General features: G+C 45.9%; 1 protein-coding gene across 6 annotated transcripts in view; it reads left to right on the forward strand.

The window, feature by feature from the left end:
- Positions 1–17846, forward strand: part of LOC146772503 (zinc finger protein 414-like) — a 196988-nt gene that overhangs the window by 86567 nt on the left and 92575 nt on the right. For all 6 annotated transcript variants that reach the window (XR_014972344.1, XM_085639453.1, XM_085639454.1 and 3 more), the window contains one exon: positions 11868–11973. Coding sequence is in view for 5 of the 6 variants with exons in the window: in XM_085639453.1 (XP_085495579.1) it covers positions 11868–11973 (106 nt within the window). In the remaining variant the exon portion in view is untranslated. The remainder of the gene's footprint in view (positions 1–11867; positions 11974–17846) is intronic.

Consider the following 17846-nt stretch of genomic DNA (forward strand, 5'->3'; position numbering starts at 1 on the left):
AAGGCCGTGCTCAAGCAGAGAATAGTGGAAATATAGCACAAGCAAGAAAAAGCTTGGGCCAAATTAATGCATGCAATCTCAACTCGTAATGAGGTGGTGTTGTGGACCCTGGCTGGAGAGGCCCCCAAGACTTCTTTTATATTCAGCCTAATGTCCTGTACATATCAAACAATAAATGCGAATTCCATATAAAGACCCTGTATAAATCAATTATCACTACCTTATTCGAACATCTACCAGTCTTTGTATCGTATCCAACTGTTACCAAGGAAGAGATAGCAAAACTAATCAAAAACTCCTGCCCTTCAAAAGCTGCGTGACCACATGGCATTACTATAAACTTGGTTAAACTTGATGTGCCGTTCTGGAGCTCACTATTGGAGCAGATGTTTTGTAATCGATCAATCAGGGGTTTGTCTGGCATTGCTACGCACCCGTGAGGGTCTCAAGGCGCTGAGGGGGGGCTGCTGATCCGACAGTGTGGATGATTAAGAGCCAGGTCTTGAGGGTCCATCTTGAATTAGGTCAACAAAGCAGATTGCCAGGTGGAGAGGCAGGTTGTTCAGGTCTTGGCGACGAGGCAGGAGAATTGATCAACCTCCGGTTTGGTCTTGTGGATTGTAGGGACTGAGGCCAGAGCGATTTGAGCGTAGTGGTCTGCCGGGTACGTGGAATGAGAGGCGGTGGTTCAGATATGCTGGTCCTACATCATGGAGGGCTTTGTAGGCATGTGTGAGGAGCCTGAAGGAGTTTGTAAGCTCGACTGGGATAGCTCCTGCATCATGGAAAGTCGCAGTCACTCATCTTTTATACAAAAGGGGTTCCAAGCAAGATCCAACTAGTTAACACTTAATAGCTCTCTTGGAGTTTGAGGGGAAAATATTCTCGAAACATCTACTAAAATACTTTGGAACATTGGGCAACAAAACAACGTTTAGTACCATTACCTCAAATGGGATTCTGCCGGGGATGGTCAACCATAGTTAATATCATGACACTTACATTTATCACAAAAAAAATCACAAAAAAATAAAACCGCTCTGTACGCCTGTTACGTGGAATATTCAACCACTTTAGATCAGGTGAATCACCAAAGACTGCGGACAAAGCTCAGGAATGGACCCATCATTATTACACTTCCTCAGTGAATTGCATATAGATACCTGGTTACAAGTAAGGCTTTCTAGTGACATTCTGTCATCTAAAGTTTACACAGAGAACGGCTTTACACAACGTTGAATCCTGGCCCCTTCATTATTCTCCTTCAATATTGCCGACTTGTTAGAGTTTTTTAAACCAGAACATGGAGTACCAACTTTGGAAAGTGCCCTTTTTTGCATGGTTGCCCCCACTTTTTGCTAAACTGTTGATGAACTTTGACTGAGTGTGCCCTGGGTTCCTGCCAACCAAGTATCCAGGGCCTATGTTCTTTCCCTAAATTGTACTGTTGCAAAACCCAATTGGCAACTCTCTGGCCACATATATGTCTCTTGTAAAAGGTACCATAGGTACCAAGGGCAAAGGGCACAGTGACCAGGGAAGGCCTCTAAGGGCTGCAGCACTTATTGTGCCACCCTTGGAGGCCCTGTACACATATATATTACCTACTGGCGGTCGCCAGTAGGTAGTTATAGTTAGGACCTATTATCCATAGGAAATCCGCAACATTCTATTTGGAATAACTTTGGCGCCGCTTGACGAATCTTCGCGAAATTTTCAAAACTGATGGGGAGCTCCGGTCCGCTCCGACCCTGAAAGTCTCGGGGGTAATTCGTCAAGCGGGGGCCGAGGGGAAAAAAGGGGGGTCCCAAAACACGTTTTCTCCATAGGAACCTTTAATCGCCTCGGTAGAACCGAGGCACAAGAAAGCAGAAAAAAAACCTCGCAAAATGCAAAAAGGGTGCAGTGTAGAAACACCTTGACACCCTAGGCCTGCTCAGGGGGTCCCACAAGGACCCCCAGGGCCAAAGAAAGAATTAATTTTTTTATAAAAAATCATCGAGATTCGCGCACCCAGTGTGAATTTCGACCGAAATAAAAAAAAATTAAAAAACGAAGCGCGGGGGGCCGTGCTTCGTTGTTAATTAGCCTCCGGGGGGGCCAAATCCCGGGGGCAATACTTATTATGTAACGGGGGGCCACCCAGCCCCGGGGACCACCACCCCCCAGGGATTCTTTGAATTAGGTGGGGGGGCTCTCAGGCCCCCCCAGCCCTGGGGACCGCCACCCCGGGGCTTCTTTAAATTAGTTGTGGGGTCTCTCAGGACCCCCCAGCCCCGGGGCTTTCAAAAAAGAATGGTGGGGGCACGCTGCCCCCCCGCAGCCCCGGGGACCGCCACCCCTGGGGCTTAAAAAAAATAATAATAATAATACCCTGTGTGGGGGGGGGGGCACGCCCTGGGGATCGCCACCTCCCCGGGGCTCTAAATATGTAGATTGGGCAGTCTGTGACGGACCCCCCAGCCCTGGGGACCACCACCCCCCGGGGCTTTGAAAATGTGAAGAGGGGGGCAGCGTGGCCCCCCTCCTGGAGCCATTGATGGCCCTGGGGACCGCCACCCCCCGGGGCCGGCTCCTGTAGTGTCCCGGGGTGCCCACCCCCGGGACACTGTAGTTTGCTATGGCAGGGTGGGAGCCTCGCGGCTCCCGCCCTGCCATAGCAAACTTGGTTTGAATTTTGAAAGAGAGCGCAGGAAACCTGCTCTCTTTCAAAATTCAAACCAAATTGCTTTTCCAAACTAGGAGCTGCATCTTAGCAGCTCCCCATGTGGAAAAGCAATGCCAGCTTCCGAAGGACGCGGGGTGCCGGCTGGGACCATGGGGGGATTGGGGACCCCCCCCCACGGTCCCCAACAGAGAGGGCCATCCCTGGGAGATGGGGTCCCCAGGGCTACAAGTGGCCCGGGAGGGGGGGTCACGTGGCCCCCGTCCCCAAAATGTAAGTAAAAAATAAAAATAAACAAAGGCCGGCCCCAGGGAATGGGGTCCCCGGGGCCTTAAGTGGCCTAAGGAGGGGGGAACGCAGCCCCCCTCCAAAAGAATTTTATTTAGAAAAACAGGCCCTGCCCCGGGGGATGGGGTCCCCGGGGCCGATTAAGGCCTTGGGAGGGTGGCCACGTGGCCCCCGTCCCAATTTTTGATTTAAAAGAAAAAATTTGGTGGCAGGCCCTGGGGGATGGGGTCCCCAGGGCCAAAATATTAGGAAAAGAAGCCCCCCTTCTTAAGAAAAAAAAAAAAGACCAGCATCGAGCTGGAGGCCACGCCCCCTTCTTGCAGCACTCTGCAAACGTGCCCCCTGGCGCGTTTGCAGTGGGGGAACAAATTCCCCTTTCCCCCTTGAATACTGGGGGTCCCTGGGGGCCAACTAGCCCACCAGGAACCTCCAGTATGCGCCAGGGGGCTGCGTTGCAGAGAGGTGTTGAGGCCACGCCCCTTTTTACACCTCTCTGCAATGCAGCTCTGTGGCGCTTACTGGAGGTAGCTGGTGGGCTATTTGCACCCCAGGGACCCTCAGTATTCAAGGGGAGTTAATCCCTCAACATAACACGCGCCACAAGTGGTGAAGTGAGGGGGCGGGGCCTGAGTTCACATGTGTGCGAACACACCCTGTGGCGCGGTTTAAGTTGGGGAAATAATTCCCCTTCAATCCTGAGGGACCCTGGGGGCCAACTAGCCCACCAGGTGCTTCCAGTAAGCGCCACTGTGCTGCGTTGCAGAGAGGTGGTCCAGGCCGTGCCACTTTTTACACCTCTGCAATGCAGCTCTGTGGTGCTTACTGGAGGTACCTAGTGGGCTAATTTGCTCTTAAGGACCCTCAGGATTCAAGGGGACTTAATCAGACAACTTAAAACGGCCACAGGGAGTGTTTACACAGTGGTGAAGGGAGGGGACGGGGCCTGAGGTGACATGTGTAAACACGCCCTATGGCGCGTTTTAAGTTGGAGAAATAATTCCCCTTCAATCCTGAGGGACCCTGGGGGCCAACTAGCCCACCAGGTGCTTCCAGTAAGCACAACTGCGCTTCGTTGCAGAGAGGTGGTCTAGGCCGTGCCCCTTTTTGCATCTCTCTGCTACGCAGCTCTGTGGCGCTTACTGGAGGTACCTAGTGGGCTAGTTGGACCCTAGGGACCCGCTGGATTGAAGGGGAATTATTTCCCCATCTTAAAACGCGACACAGGGCGTGTTTACACAGTGGTGAAGGGAGGGGATGGTGTAGGAAAGTGGCTCTATATATACTGGACCAAAGTAAAATCAGCCGAACTACGAATTCCGATTTACTCACCTGTTATCAGGAGAGACCTCAGTGCTGCATCTTTGAGCTCAGTACTGATCCTCAAAAGTAATTCTAACCGTATTTACCAGTAACTTGAATTTCCTTCCATAGGATATCATTGCCTGCTTTTTGCTGAAAAAGTTTCTAAATGTCGATTTTTGAAACTTACAAATATTCTCTAAAAATCGTGCCAACGATAAAAACGTAATTACTTGCCTGTTTTAGATAGAGGTCCCAGTGCTGAACCTAGGAGTCCAGCACTGGATTAAAAAAGTAACGTGAACATACTTTACCTGCAAATTGAATTTTCTTCCATAGGATAACATTGGTAATTCCAACTGAAAAAGTTTCTAAGTGTCAACTTTTAAAATACAATAATATTCCTTAAAAATCACTTCTGTAACCAAAACGCTTTTACTTAACTGTTTACAGCTCATGTCCCGGGACTGAATCTAGGATCCAGTCTTGTGGTTAGAAAAGTAATCTACAAAGTAACTAATTGCATTTAACCAGAAATTCCCATTGAGCTCAATGTTGCATTGTGTTTGAAATAGTGTTGCCTATTGTAACAAACTGTAACTATTGCATTCAAAAAGTCTATTGCCTATTTGAAAAGTATTTAACTAAAGTAACTCATCCTGACAAAGTATATTTTGATACCTTGTTGGTTCTAAAATATAACAACTATATCTTTTGATACAAAACAATTGGTACAGAGTTCAGTTCTTGAGTGTGTGAGACCATTTGCTGACTGTGTGTACAACAAATGCTTTACACTGTCCTCTGATACTTTCCTACACGATCCCCTCCCTTCACCACTGTGTAAACGCGCCCTGTGTCCGTTTTAATTTGGGAGATTAAGTCCCCTTGAATCCTGAGGGTCCCTAGGGTCCAAGTAGCCCACTAGGCACCTCCAGTAAGCGCCACAGAGCTGCGTTGCAGAGAGGTGTGAAAAGGGGCACGGCCTGGGCCACCTGTCTGAAACACAGCACAGTGGCGCTTACTGGAAGCACCTGGTGGGCTAGTTAGCCCCCTGGGGCTGTCAGGATTGAAGGGGAATTATTTCCCCCAACTTAAAACGCGCCACAGGACGTGTTTTCACTCGTCACCTCAGGCCCCATCCCCTCTCTTCACCACTGTGTAAGTATTCATGCAGTGAGCCAGGCCTTAGCACATGGACTGCTTCAAACGCCTATCCACTATGCATGCAGTCCTCTTATCACCTACACACTTGTCTTTTACACCTTCAATTCCCCAGTATTCATACACCTCCAGCAAACACCCTGTCACTCCCCTTGCACTCATCTAGTGACCCATTCAGCACCATGTAGTAATCCTTTCACTGCGCCAAAACCCAACCACTTATAAATTCACCCAGGCACTCTCCTTGCAGTACTCTAATCATTCAGTCAGTACCCAAGTACTCATGTACTGAGCCAGGCCTTAGCACATGGACTGCTTCAAACCCCTATCCACTATGCATGCAGTCCCCTAACTAACCAACACACTTATAGTTCTGCACTTATACATTCAACAAAAAAACAATATTTCAGTTTCAATTTTCTAAAAAACATTTTTATTTCCATTTATATTAAAAATATATAATGTAATTTAAAAAATAAAATAAGTAAAAATAAACACTTTGTAGAAAATCAGTATAAAAAATACATGTAACTATTATTACATTTAAAAATTATCATTTAAAATGCCTTCGAAATTCACTGAAAAAACCACAGGTTTCAGACCTGTTATAGTTAGGAATTAGCATTTAAAAAACCTTAGAAATTCACTGAAAAAACCATAGGTTTCAGGGCTGTTATAGTTAGCTGGACATTTTACTCGTACAAAACCATTGAAATTCCTCCGTTATAGTTAGTTATGCTAACTATAACTCGCGTGCCCGCAGTCTACAATGCATAGCCTGGAACGAGGTGCCAAGCCTTCTCCCCTAGGATGGGCAGGGTCCACGAAGGGGAAGCTTCAAAGGCTTGCTGCCTTTGTGAGCTACCCCAGCCATTTGCTCATCCCAGCAACTGGCCCCCACCGGTTCAGACCCCCACTTTGGGCAGGAAAACCAAGTTGAGAGGTGTGCCCACCTTTGCCAACCCCACCCCTCAGGTGGGGGAGGCAAGGTGAAGCACAACTCTACGTCCCCGCCATGTTGCAGATGGAGGACCCGACCAGCCAAAGTGAGGCATATGCCCCCTCCCACTGAAGGGTGGCATAATAGGGGGTGTACCCACCCCAAGGAAGGGACCCATTGCTCCCGACCTGTACCTACCTGTAATGCCCCAAAATGTGGAACCTTGCCTCCTCAGACAAGAATAGAGAAGAAGGAGCAAAGAAGCCGTGCTGAACTAAGAAGAGTAAGTCGCCCACTAACTTTGCATCAGCTCTACCAGCCTGTCCCCACTTCGAACCTGCTCCAGCGAAATCCCGGTGTGTTCTGCAGCCAGCAGCCCCCAAGAACCCAGAGGGCCTTCCCAAACCAAGACTTTGTCTCCTGTGACCCTGGGTTTGCTCACCCACAAGCTCTGGCCAAATCCACGAGTCTGCACCCGACGCCCATGGCCCGAGTTAAAGTGGCCTACCACCACGAGGAGGTCTCACCGGCGATCCTGACCTGAGATCTGATGATCTCTGACCTGCTCGAATCTCCAATCAACACCTGCAGACCCTTTCTGGAGGATCTCCCCGACCGCGACAGGAGCTACTAAGAAAAACCTGATGCCTAAAGAAACCCCTGCACCCGACGTACCACGGCCTTGGGTGGCCCAACCAACGGTGTTCCATCATCTCCAGGCATCCCAACTTACCTCTCCAACCGGTGGTCACCTCCAGAAGGTCTTCCTTCCGAGCCTGCAGTGTTTGTTGCAACCAGAGAAGCCCCATTGAAAACAACAGGGCACCCGACACCAAACCAGCACCCTGCCTCCCCTGTGCCGCTGTGGGTGCACCCTGTGTCCTATTTCGGATCTCCCTTTGCCCTGAGCCTAACACCAGGAGCTTTGCTCCCACTACTTTGGGGCCTACTCGTGAGCAGCCACCAACTGGAGGCCCCCTATGAAAACTTGAAAAAATGCAAATGTACCAAAAGTGAATTGCTCACCTTTTGTCTAGGAAATGTGTCAGTGTGATATCTAGGCATATCACACAGATTAGCAAAAGTAACTTAAAGTAATACAAAAAGTAACGTGTACTGTAATCTACAAAGTAACTGAAAAGTAATTCTGATTATTTACTTACCGGTAAATCAACCAACTGAATTTGAACCTGCATTCAACAGTAAATTATTGCATAAGTATTGCAAAGTATTATTTCACTTACCTGCCACAGGCCTGGCTTGGTTCTAGAAATAAAATAACTAAATATTTTTATACAAACAAATTGGTCTGAGTTCAGTCTTTGAGTGTGTGACCTCATTTCTTGCCTGAGTTTGTACAATAAATACTAAACACTACCCTCTGATAAAGCCTTACTGCTCGCCCACACTACCACAAATAGAGAGGAAGGTATTATCTACTTTTGCCTCTGCCTACCTTTGGGGTGCCATTGGACTCTGTGCACACTATACCTTACTTTGGTGTAGTATATACAGAGCCAGTTTCCTACACCACCAAAGTTGGGAAACAAGAGGGTGACCTATTTGCCCTATGTTAATGATCTGGTCACACCTTGCCGAGCAGATGCATGCTGGTAAGTGTAGTCCACACAGAGTGTCTGTACAGTGACAGTATTATATATTTTATGTGTGTGGTTGAAGTGGATGGTTATGGTTTGCCTTTGTTATAGCACCTCAACATATTAATTTAAGATGGAAGTCATAAGCATTGCATTTGGTGTGTGAATCATGGTTTACATGGCTGTTGTTAGGTACGCATTTCCTCCTAATTTTCAGTTTTCTGTGGCTTTCAAGGCTAACTGGCTTTGTCTCGGAGTACCCACCCCTCGGACATAGCGGATTCCCTGCCTGCACAGCAGGGAAACCTGTGTTTTCTCTGGCTTGGCCGGAGAATTTTCAAATCTCCCGCCAAGTGGGAGCAAACACCATGTCCGCTCCCGGCTGGAGGGAGCTTCAAAAATGCTCCCTCCAGCTGGGAGTGGAGTTTATATTTGTTTCCCTGCCCAAAGTGATGGGGGCAGGAAAAAGGATCTAAACATTTCTTCCACCTGGAGGGAGCAGAATTGTTAGCAACAGTGGATTGGCCTCCTGCAACAGGTTGGACATAGCTACAGGCAAGGACATGCACCCTTCCCCCTGCTGTGCATGGTTGAAGATCGTTGGAAATTTAGTATATCATTAAAAAAATTCACGTTCCTAGAAACAAAATTAAATGCTTTATAGTTCCGACTCAAACAAGCAAAAGCAAATACATGTGTTAACTATGGTTCATAATACATGCAACGCATGCCTTAACTCTGGATTCCAGGCATGCTCAATACTAATTCGCCAACGATATACAAACAAAGAAAATCTAGGTGGGCGGCTCGAGCTTGGGTGTGGGTTGTGGCCATTGTTATCCATGACTGTTGAATTTCATGAGTTTTACATAATTGAGCCACAATTCAGTCAATAGTTTTTTTTCAGAAGAAAAATATATATACTGAAAAAACAATGGTTAAGTAACGTTCTAATTAGGTGTTGAAATCGGATAAAAGCTCATGTTTAAAAAAAAAAAAAAAAACATGGAAATTCACAAGTTATAGTTTACGGAGGTAACTTTAACTTGCGTCCCTGCTATGCACTGCTTATCACCTCACATGTTAAGTCACTCATGACCTGTTAAATGGCAACTTTGATGACATTACTGATGTAATGTTGAAAGTTATATGGTGCCTTGTTTACATATCAAAAAGTTTTGGGTGCAAGTAGTACTCCATGTTAAAAAAAGTAAAGGCTGAGCACACCTGATGTGGTTTGGAGAGCTGTTTCAAAGCAGACTGTGACTTAAAGACAAAGCCTGTTCGAAGACATCTGGGAGAAAGGCCAAAGCTTCCGTTACCAATAGAATGTTTTTTTCTACAAATTTTTACCGCTGGGTCCGAGGTCCCTCTGGGTCCCCACACAACTGAGTGAGGGTCAGGGTGTCCCTACCCTGTCCCCATATGCCCTTTTAAAAAAACATTTTGAGGGCACAAATTCTGTAATGGCGTCCACAACAGGTTAGCCAGAGTGACCGTCAACCAACCAGGTTGCCCAATATCATGGCACCAGTACTGCAGTATTGTAATGTCCAAATGAAGAAAAAGCTGCCTCGCCCAATTACAAGTGCCCTTTTTTGTGATTCATATATTTTTTTGGTACCACAGGACACACTGTTAAGGTTTGCCTAACTTTATAACCCCTTCATGGTCTAGCCTCTACTTTGCTCAAAAATGGCTGAATGGATTTGAGTTTACACCAAATCACTAAACCAAACTTTACAGGTAAAGTTCCAACTTTTTGCCAAATATTGTTTTATTCCGTTCAGTTATTTTTTCTGTATCATGGAGCAAAGTTTGGAATTAACATGGGAAATCAATGATTTGGGACCACATCCACTTTTATTTAACCACCGTTTTATCGATCAGCACAAAACGTTCCATTAAGGAGCTGGGGTGAATGATTTTTTTTTTTTTTTTTGTTCGCCAAACTTATTGGGGAACACACAATGCTCTCCTATGAAAAATCCAATCTAACTAGAACTACATAAATACTGTACATTTATTTATTTTTGCATGTTTTGGGTGCTGTTATTGCTCAAAATACTGTATTATACAAAAAATACCACTATTAAACAGGAACCACAAAATCTGGAAAAATTTCACAGTGCACTGTGAAATACTGGTTTCATCACCATGATACCCCCCAAACCACTTTCACATTGTCAAGGCCACTAGGATTATGCGGCAAGGTTATCTAAAGTATGTGTTTAAAAAGGGCAAATCATGTGGCACCTTTTTCTATAGTATTTCATCCATTTGAACAATAAACATGTTTTGCAAAATCCACAAATTGTACCAAATATTGTATGTATAGTAGATCCACTATTATGTGTAAACACTGCAGCCACTGAATTGCATAAATCAACTCACCTTTGTCCATTCATGGAACGTAAACCGAAGCATTCTAATTCAGAAGAAAGCTTTTTCATGGTACGCACCTAAAAACAAACCTATTATTGAAAAAATTATATAATGGACATTGTGAAATATGGTCCAGTATTGCCACTTCAGGGTTCCGATGACCTGTACAAAACCACACAGCCAAAGTGGTTTGGATATGTCACCAGAACACCTTATTAGCATTATTGGACCATATTACACTACTAGCCAAGATAAAAGTTATAAGTGTAGTGAACTTCATTGTTTTTTTTATGATTAACTTACATTTTTTAAACACGAAGACTCTGCCAAATTTTACTTGGATCCATCAGACTATGCCAAAGCTATTAGTAAATCAAAAATGTGTAACTTCCACTTTAACCCATTGCTCTCCCTCTCCTACAAACCTGAAATACATAACTTGGGTGTAACTTGCTAACTGCCTGCACTCGTTACAGATTCATCAAATAATTCATTTAACTTTGCACGACCGTGATACGTTGGCCCAAACATGATCTGCTTCTACCAAATTTTGTGCAGCTCTGTAATACAGTGCCACTGTTATTTTCTCCATGCCCCCTTTTTAACTCCGCCCCACCTTGGAGGATCTACAGAAGCTTAAAAATACTAAAAGAAGGTTAAACGTGCGGAGTCTTGGCAAAATTCCATTCAGATTCATCAAACTATGACAGATCAAAAAAATGTTGATTCACAACACACTTGAAGTTACTCGCACCAGATGAGCACGAAACCTGATATACCTGATCTTTGTATCACTTGCTAACTACTTGACACAGATTGAGCAAACCGTGCCAACGTTATAAGCAAATGAAAATTTGATTGACTTCTTCCCCCTTTATGAATATGAACAAAAATATAAATAGTCATCTAAACATACTGTCTGTTAAATTCCATGCTTAATTGTCAGTTAAAAGGAATTTAACAAAAACTAGCTCTTTTCATCTGACAAAATATGGAAAAGGGTTAACCCATTCAAGCCCAGAAGGCACCGTTTTTAAATACTTATCTCAAAGACTACTGAACAAATTTACACCAAATCTAAAAAAAAAAACACTTTTTGAGTAAAGTTCTACGTTCATGCCAACTTTGATGGGAATCTGTGCAGTGTTTTTTGTTCTATCTTTTGAAAAATTTCTTATAGGAGCTAAAATGGGGAAGATACATTTTTTTTCACCTGAGAACCTTAGTTGACTGTTTGAGTACATTGCTAAGTTGAATCCAGAGTTGTCCAAGGGGTTAAATGTTATAGGCAAATCTCTAAATTGTTTCTGGTATATTCTCATTACAAGTTCTTTCTTTAGTATCTGATACTATGCTCGATTTTGCAACTAGCACCAGTTTATATGCAAAAGCCATCCATTTTCTTCCTTTTAGAGGGTACATTGTTAATTTTGACTGGATGACCTTTACAACATCACCATGTTGATGGATACCAAGTGATTTGTAATAGAATTATCTTCTAACTTTTTCTGCTCCTTCGAACATTTAGGTAAGCTATTCCACTGTTCCACCTTGGGGTGTAAAGAGGTGCTACCGAGCATGCAAGAACTTCTGACCCACCAAAAAACTCACTACAAGCCAAATCGGTACTTTAAGTAAGTGCTCCGAACTATGATTTTACCTTACCTTATCTTGTTTGTGTGTGTGTATATGTGTGTGTGTGTGTGTGTGTGTGTGTGTGTGTGTGTGTGTGTGTGTGTGTGTGTGTGTGTATATATATATATATATATATATATATATATATATATATATATATATATATATATATATATATATATATATATATATATATATATATATATATATATATATATATATATATATATATATATATAGTTTGATAACAGTTTGGAAACAGCCAGGGTTTGCAGGAGTACTAACTCTTGTACGTCGAGTGCGGAAGACTAACTTGTCTCTACACAAGCAGGTACTGACACTGTTAATGAAGAGAAATAAACACACGAGGATGTGTGCTTGGGCAATGAACTGAATTGAACTTTGTCATCTAGCCCTACACGGTAATCATTCCACATGAGGCAAATGATGGTACTGTTCTTTGTAAAATAACGAATTTGCCAAACAAATACTTTGGACTTGGGGGAAGGATGGAGTGATTTCAAATCGCAGGTGCAAAGCATTATGGACATTGTAGTCATGATAAGAAACAAAATTGTGATCATGGAATTTCCAACTCGAACATTATAAAAAAAGAGTGCAATAGCAAATATATTTAATAGAGTATGGATTTGGACTGTTGTATTTGATTGCTTAAACATGAAAAAAACAGTGGGTTGCACGTATTCATTGCTTGTGTAATTAATGAAAAGGAAAAATCACTTGTACTGTAGTCCTTCCTCTCTGTCTGACTTAGCAAGGTATTTAAGTTTCCCAAACACCTGCCCCTTGAATTTGCATATGATTAAGATCCATTTGGGATTGAAACTCGTTGTGCATGCTGACCTGCTGCTGGTTTACCTGCTTGAATAAAGGAGTTTGAAACTACTCTTGTTTGGAGGGCTTGACTCTCTTGCAGGGAATGTGCAAGAGTTTTCGTTTGCATTTATTGGGCGGTGACGTGGCTATCAAGCCCTGACCCGATGTGCTGGGCGTCTTTGTCGTCAAAAGTCATATGGAGAATATATATATAGACAGACAGACAGACACACACTTTAAGTAAATTACTAATGCTGGGGAAAATGTGAATTGCTCTATTTTAACTGTATGCTTGCATCTCACACATTCACCTGTTATATTTATGATGTGCAGTGGCATGCTGGAGTTCAGAATTTTGAATGGTACAGTATATTATTTGGGACTGGAGGAAGAGAACCTTAACAGGAAGCTATATAATTGAGCATATTTTAGTGTTCGCTGAAGTAGACATTGGCCTTGCAGTGATCACTAAATTGCTTACCTATGATATGGAACCTAGACCCCTTGCCTACCCATGTGTAAAATTTAATTTGTGCTTGGTTTTCCTTTGTTAATAAACCAGATTCCCCATCTTCTCTTCTAATGAGGCCTATTTGTGTTTTGCTGGAGCTCTGGTCTCTTGAAATTGAGTCCTTCAAAAACAGATTCAGGTTACAGTCTCAAATCACCCTTCCTGACTCTCCAATCTATCACCGGTCTTTGCACGACTGCTGCACTCCATTACCTGGGGTTAAGAACCTCATAGTCAAATAGGAAAGGAAGATATTTGCTTATAATTGTTCTACGTGGCAATCTTAATTTAAGGTCAAGTTTTTTACCTTCAGTAACGCCTTATCTGGTAGCGACATGCTCTAGCCGCAGATTCCTTGCCTTTGAATTTTCCAGGTGTCAGACTGGATCCAGAAGATTTTTCTTCGGCCAATACCCCTGCGTACCGGTAGGTGGGGTCGGTCGGCTCCGCGTGACATTGTCTCCGTCACCTGTGCCGTTGTGACATCTGCGTCACCTATATAGGCACCACCTCGGCGTGCTGATATCAGTTACTTTGCACGACTTCCACGCCAGAAGCGCGGAAGCCATGAAGTGCACTGGCATTGGTGTGTTTTGAACAATAAGGGCTATGAAAGGGATCAGCCCTGACCCTAAAAACCTGTCCACCGTGCGGGGAGGATGGATGGGTTGGTAAGGAATCTGCAGCTAGATCATGTCTCTACCAATTAAGGCATTACCGTAGGTAACTAACTTGTCCATCTGATCATCTAGCCCCATATTCCTTACCTTTAAATAGATACTCAAGCAATACCATCCCTGGAGGAGGGACTGCTTACAAGTTAGACCAGGAAGTCCTGCAGGACAGAGCGGCCAAAAAGGCCATCCCTGCAGACTTGACTGTCCAGGCAGTAGTGCTTGGTGAACGTGTGCAAAGATGCCCATGTTGCTGCCTGACAAATGTCAAGGACTGGAACTCCAAATTGCAATGCCGTGGTAGCAGCCTTAGCTCTGTTAGAATGAGCCCTTAAGCCTTCAGGAGGCTGATTTTTGGCCAAAGCTTAGGAGATTTTGATGCAGAGGACGACCCATCATGAGATGGTCCTTTTCTTCTTCTCATGACCTTTCTTTGTTCCAGCGTACCCCATGAAGTGTTAGTCCACCTGGAACGCTTTAGTGCAGTCAAGTTGGAACGACAATGCTCTTTTTGGGTCCTGACAGTGGAGTTGCTCCTCTTCTTTGGAAGGGTGCAGAGGAGCGTGAAAAGTGGGTAAGGTGATAGATTGCGTGGAATGGTGTTACCACTTTCGGTAAGAAAGAGGTCCTGCTGTGAAGCACCAACCTATCCAGGAAGATGGTCCGGTAAGGAGGCTTGGATAACTGAGCCTGCATTTTGCTCCCCCCTCCTGGCAAAAGTGATTGCTACCAAAAAGGCTGTTTTAATAGTAAGCAGCCGGAGGGGATAATTGTGCAGCGGTTCAAAGGGAGTGCACACTAGAAAGGTGAGAACTAAATTGAGGTCCCACTGAGTCAAAATGAAAGGGGAAGGAGGGAACATATGTACAAGGCCTTTGAGGAATCTATTTACAATGGGAGATTTAAATGAGAAGGGCTGGTCTGGAAGCCTCAGGAACGCAGACAGGGCTGAAAGGTACCCCTTGAGTGTCCAGTGCAGAGCCCTGCTGGACAGCGGTCAAAATAAAAAGTAAAACTTGAGAGATGGGAACAGAAAGAGGATCAATAGACCTTTCTGTACAATATTTTACAAATTTGTTCCACCGGCAGGCGTGCAGTCTTGGTGGAGGGCCACCTGGCCGCCAAAATAACTTTGCAAACTTCGGAAGGAATGTCGAATGCTATCAACTGCCGCTGCTCAATCTCCATGACAAAAGGAGTAGAGTTGATAGGTATCGACTAGAGGACCCTCCCCTGCTGCTGCAACAAAAGATCCTCCCGAAGGGGCAGCCTGATCGGAGGATCAATGCTCAACTATTGAAGCTCTGGATACCAGACTCTCCATGCCCCGTCTGGAGCCACAAGAATGACTTGGGGCTGAATGCTCCTGATCTTCTTGAGCACTCTGGACAGGAGTAGTATGGGCGGAATGGCGTATAGGTGCCTGAGCTCCACTTGAGGCGTAAAGCGTCTCTGAGCGAGAGCTGCCTTGAAACCTCCAATGCGCGTTCTCGGTGGAGGCAAACAGATGTAAACAAGGCTCTTCCCACTGCTGAAAGACAACTTGCGCCACCAAGGGATGGAGACGCCATTCGTGATCCGCTAGGTATCGCCTGCTGAATTTGTCTGCTCTGGTGTTCAGAGAACGTGCCAGGTGTTGAGCCACCAGGGAAATGCCCTGCTGTTCCAGCCATGTCCAGAGATGCAGGGCCTCTTGACAAAGGGCCCAGACCCCGTCCTGTTGCAGTACCACATGGTGGTGGTGTTGTCCAGAAACACTTGAACCAGCTTTCCCTTGATTGATGGGGAAAAAAGGCTTTCAATGCAAAGTCAATCGTTCTGAGCTCCAGCAAGTTGATGTGGTGTCTGGATTCCGCCAGAGACCAAAGTCCTCTGATCTCCACCTCTCCCAATTGGCAGCTCCATCACAGTAGTGACACATCTGTCACTACTGTGTGATCTGGTTGGGGAAAGGAGCAAGATCTGCCACGGACATAATAGCCGTTGGTCAGCCGCCACTGCAAGTCTTGTGCGTTTCGCTCCTGGATCTGGACCATGTCAGAAAGATTCCTCTGATGCTGTGCCCACTGGAACATCAGGCCCCACTCCAGCGCCTGCATATGCCATCTGGCATGTGTCACTAGCAAGATGCTGGAGGCTATAAGGCCTAGCAGCCTCCGAGTCACTCACCGAAATCCAGGATAGAGGCTGAAACATCGTATCATAGCCTGAATATCTTGGACTCGCCGCTCGTGAGGATAGGCCCGAAACTGCACTCTCAAGAACCGCTCAGATGAAAGGGAGCATCTGAGAGGGAGTCAGGTGTGACTTGGGCACATTGATAGTGAACCCCAACGAGTGCAGGAAGTTTGCCGTAGTCTGAAGGTGGGGAAATGACAGCCTGGGGCAAGCCCACCTTCAACAGCCAGTTGTCGAACATCTACCGTCGAATTCGCTCTACCCAGCTAGTCGGTCGTGTCGAACATAATGGATAGCAAACTTTGCTGCATCTCTCCCGTCTGATACTGCTTGGGAAAGGACGGTCCGTTCCTCCTCCTCCAGAACCTGCGGCAGCACTTGCGCAACCATTTCCCACAGGGAGTTGGAGTAACAGGCCAATAAGCATGCAGTGTTGACTGACCACAATGCAAGGCTGGTGAAAGAAAATCTTTTCTTGTCCCATCTGTCCAACCTCTTGGCAGTGGGTAAAGAAGGGAGCGCGCCGTAGGAGGTAGAGACTTGCACACCAAGCTCTCTGAGTAAGGTGGTTGGTGAGAAAATTTGGGTTGCCCTGTGAAGGGCGACGACGGTGGGCGATTGTCCTATACACTGCAGACCCTGTGCTGGGCTTGGACCAGGTTCTCAGTAGGACAGGAGTTAAGGCCTCGTTAAAAGACTGCAAGGGTTCAGAGGAGGGCAAATATCTTGACTGCCACAGAAAGGAGCGGAATGTCCAGGATCTCCGCTGCCCTTCGCACCACCATAGCAAATGACTCTCCCTCCTCCCTAGCCTCAAGAGGGGAGAAAGCAGGCCAGAATCCGGAGAGGTATCCAGTTCGCTGGCCTCACCCAGTACTCCTACCAGTCCATGTCTTGATAAGGCTGGTTTTGTAAAGGATCCAGCGACCCCTCCCAATCTTCCTCTTCAGAATAGGGCTGAGAAAGCGACATAGAACCAAAGGGTTCAAGAGACGCCAATCTGGGTTGTCTGGGATACGAATGGTGCTGGCGATTCTGGGGGATGCCGACTGCGTTAGAAGTCTATGTCCGGACCGTCGCCGGGGAAGGTTGCGGTGGCATGACCGATGTCGGGTCGGATCCATGGGGGGGGGGGGGGGGGGGGGGGGTTCCCCTCTTTGCCAGGGCCAGAGCCGCCGGCGCTGAACCCGATGGAGCCACTTCTGAGCCTCCTGGGCCCGAAGGCTCGCCGTTAGGGTCAAGCTGCCCAAATAGGAGGTACATGGTGTTCTAGAATTCTTTGAGCTGGGCAGGGGTTTCCCCGGCATCCCGGAGAGGCAGCGTAGTGCGGAGCTGGCCCAGGCACAGGTTCAGCGGAACAAGGCCTAGAACACCAAGACTCCTTTGTTGCATCATTTAACGGAGAGGGAGAAGTTGAAGCATGCTTTGACTACTTGTTTTTTTTCGTGCCTCCTACCTGACCGACTCAACGACTTTGAGTGGGAGGACTAACACTTGGGACTCATGGAGCAGTGCCCGGACCACTCTCTAGACCGGGACCATGAACAAGGCCTCCAATGAGAACAATGTGGTGCATAGCGCCAGGCCGCAACCAAGCTTTAGGGACCAGTCCCTCAAAGCTTTTTCAGCCATGACCCGGCAGTCGGAGCACAACTTCTAATTGTGGTCGCGC

Source organism: Triturus cristatus, chromosome 12 (genome assembly GCF_964204655.1).
Source record: "Triturus cristatus chromosome 12, aTriCri1.1, whole genome shotgun sequence".
NCBI classification, from domain to species: domain Eukaryota; kingdom Metazoa; phylum Chordata; class Amphibia; order Caudata; family Salamandridae; genus Triturus; species Triturus cristatus.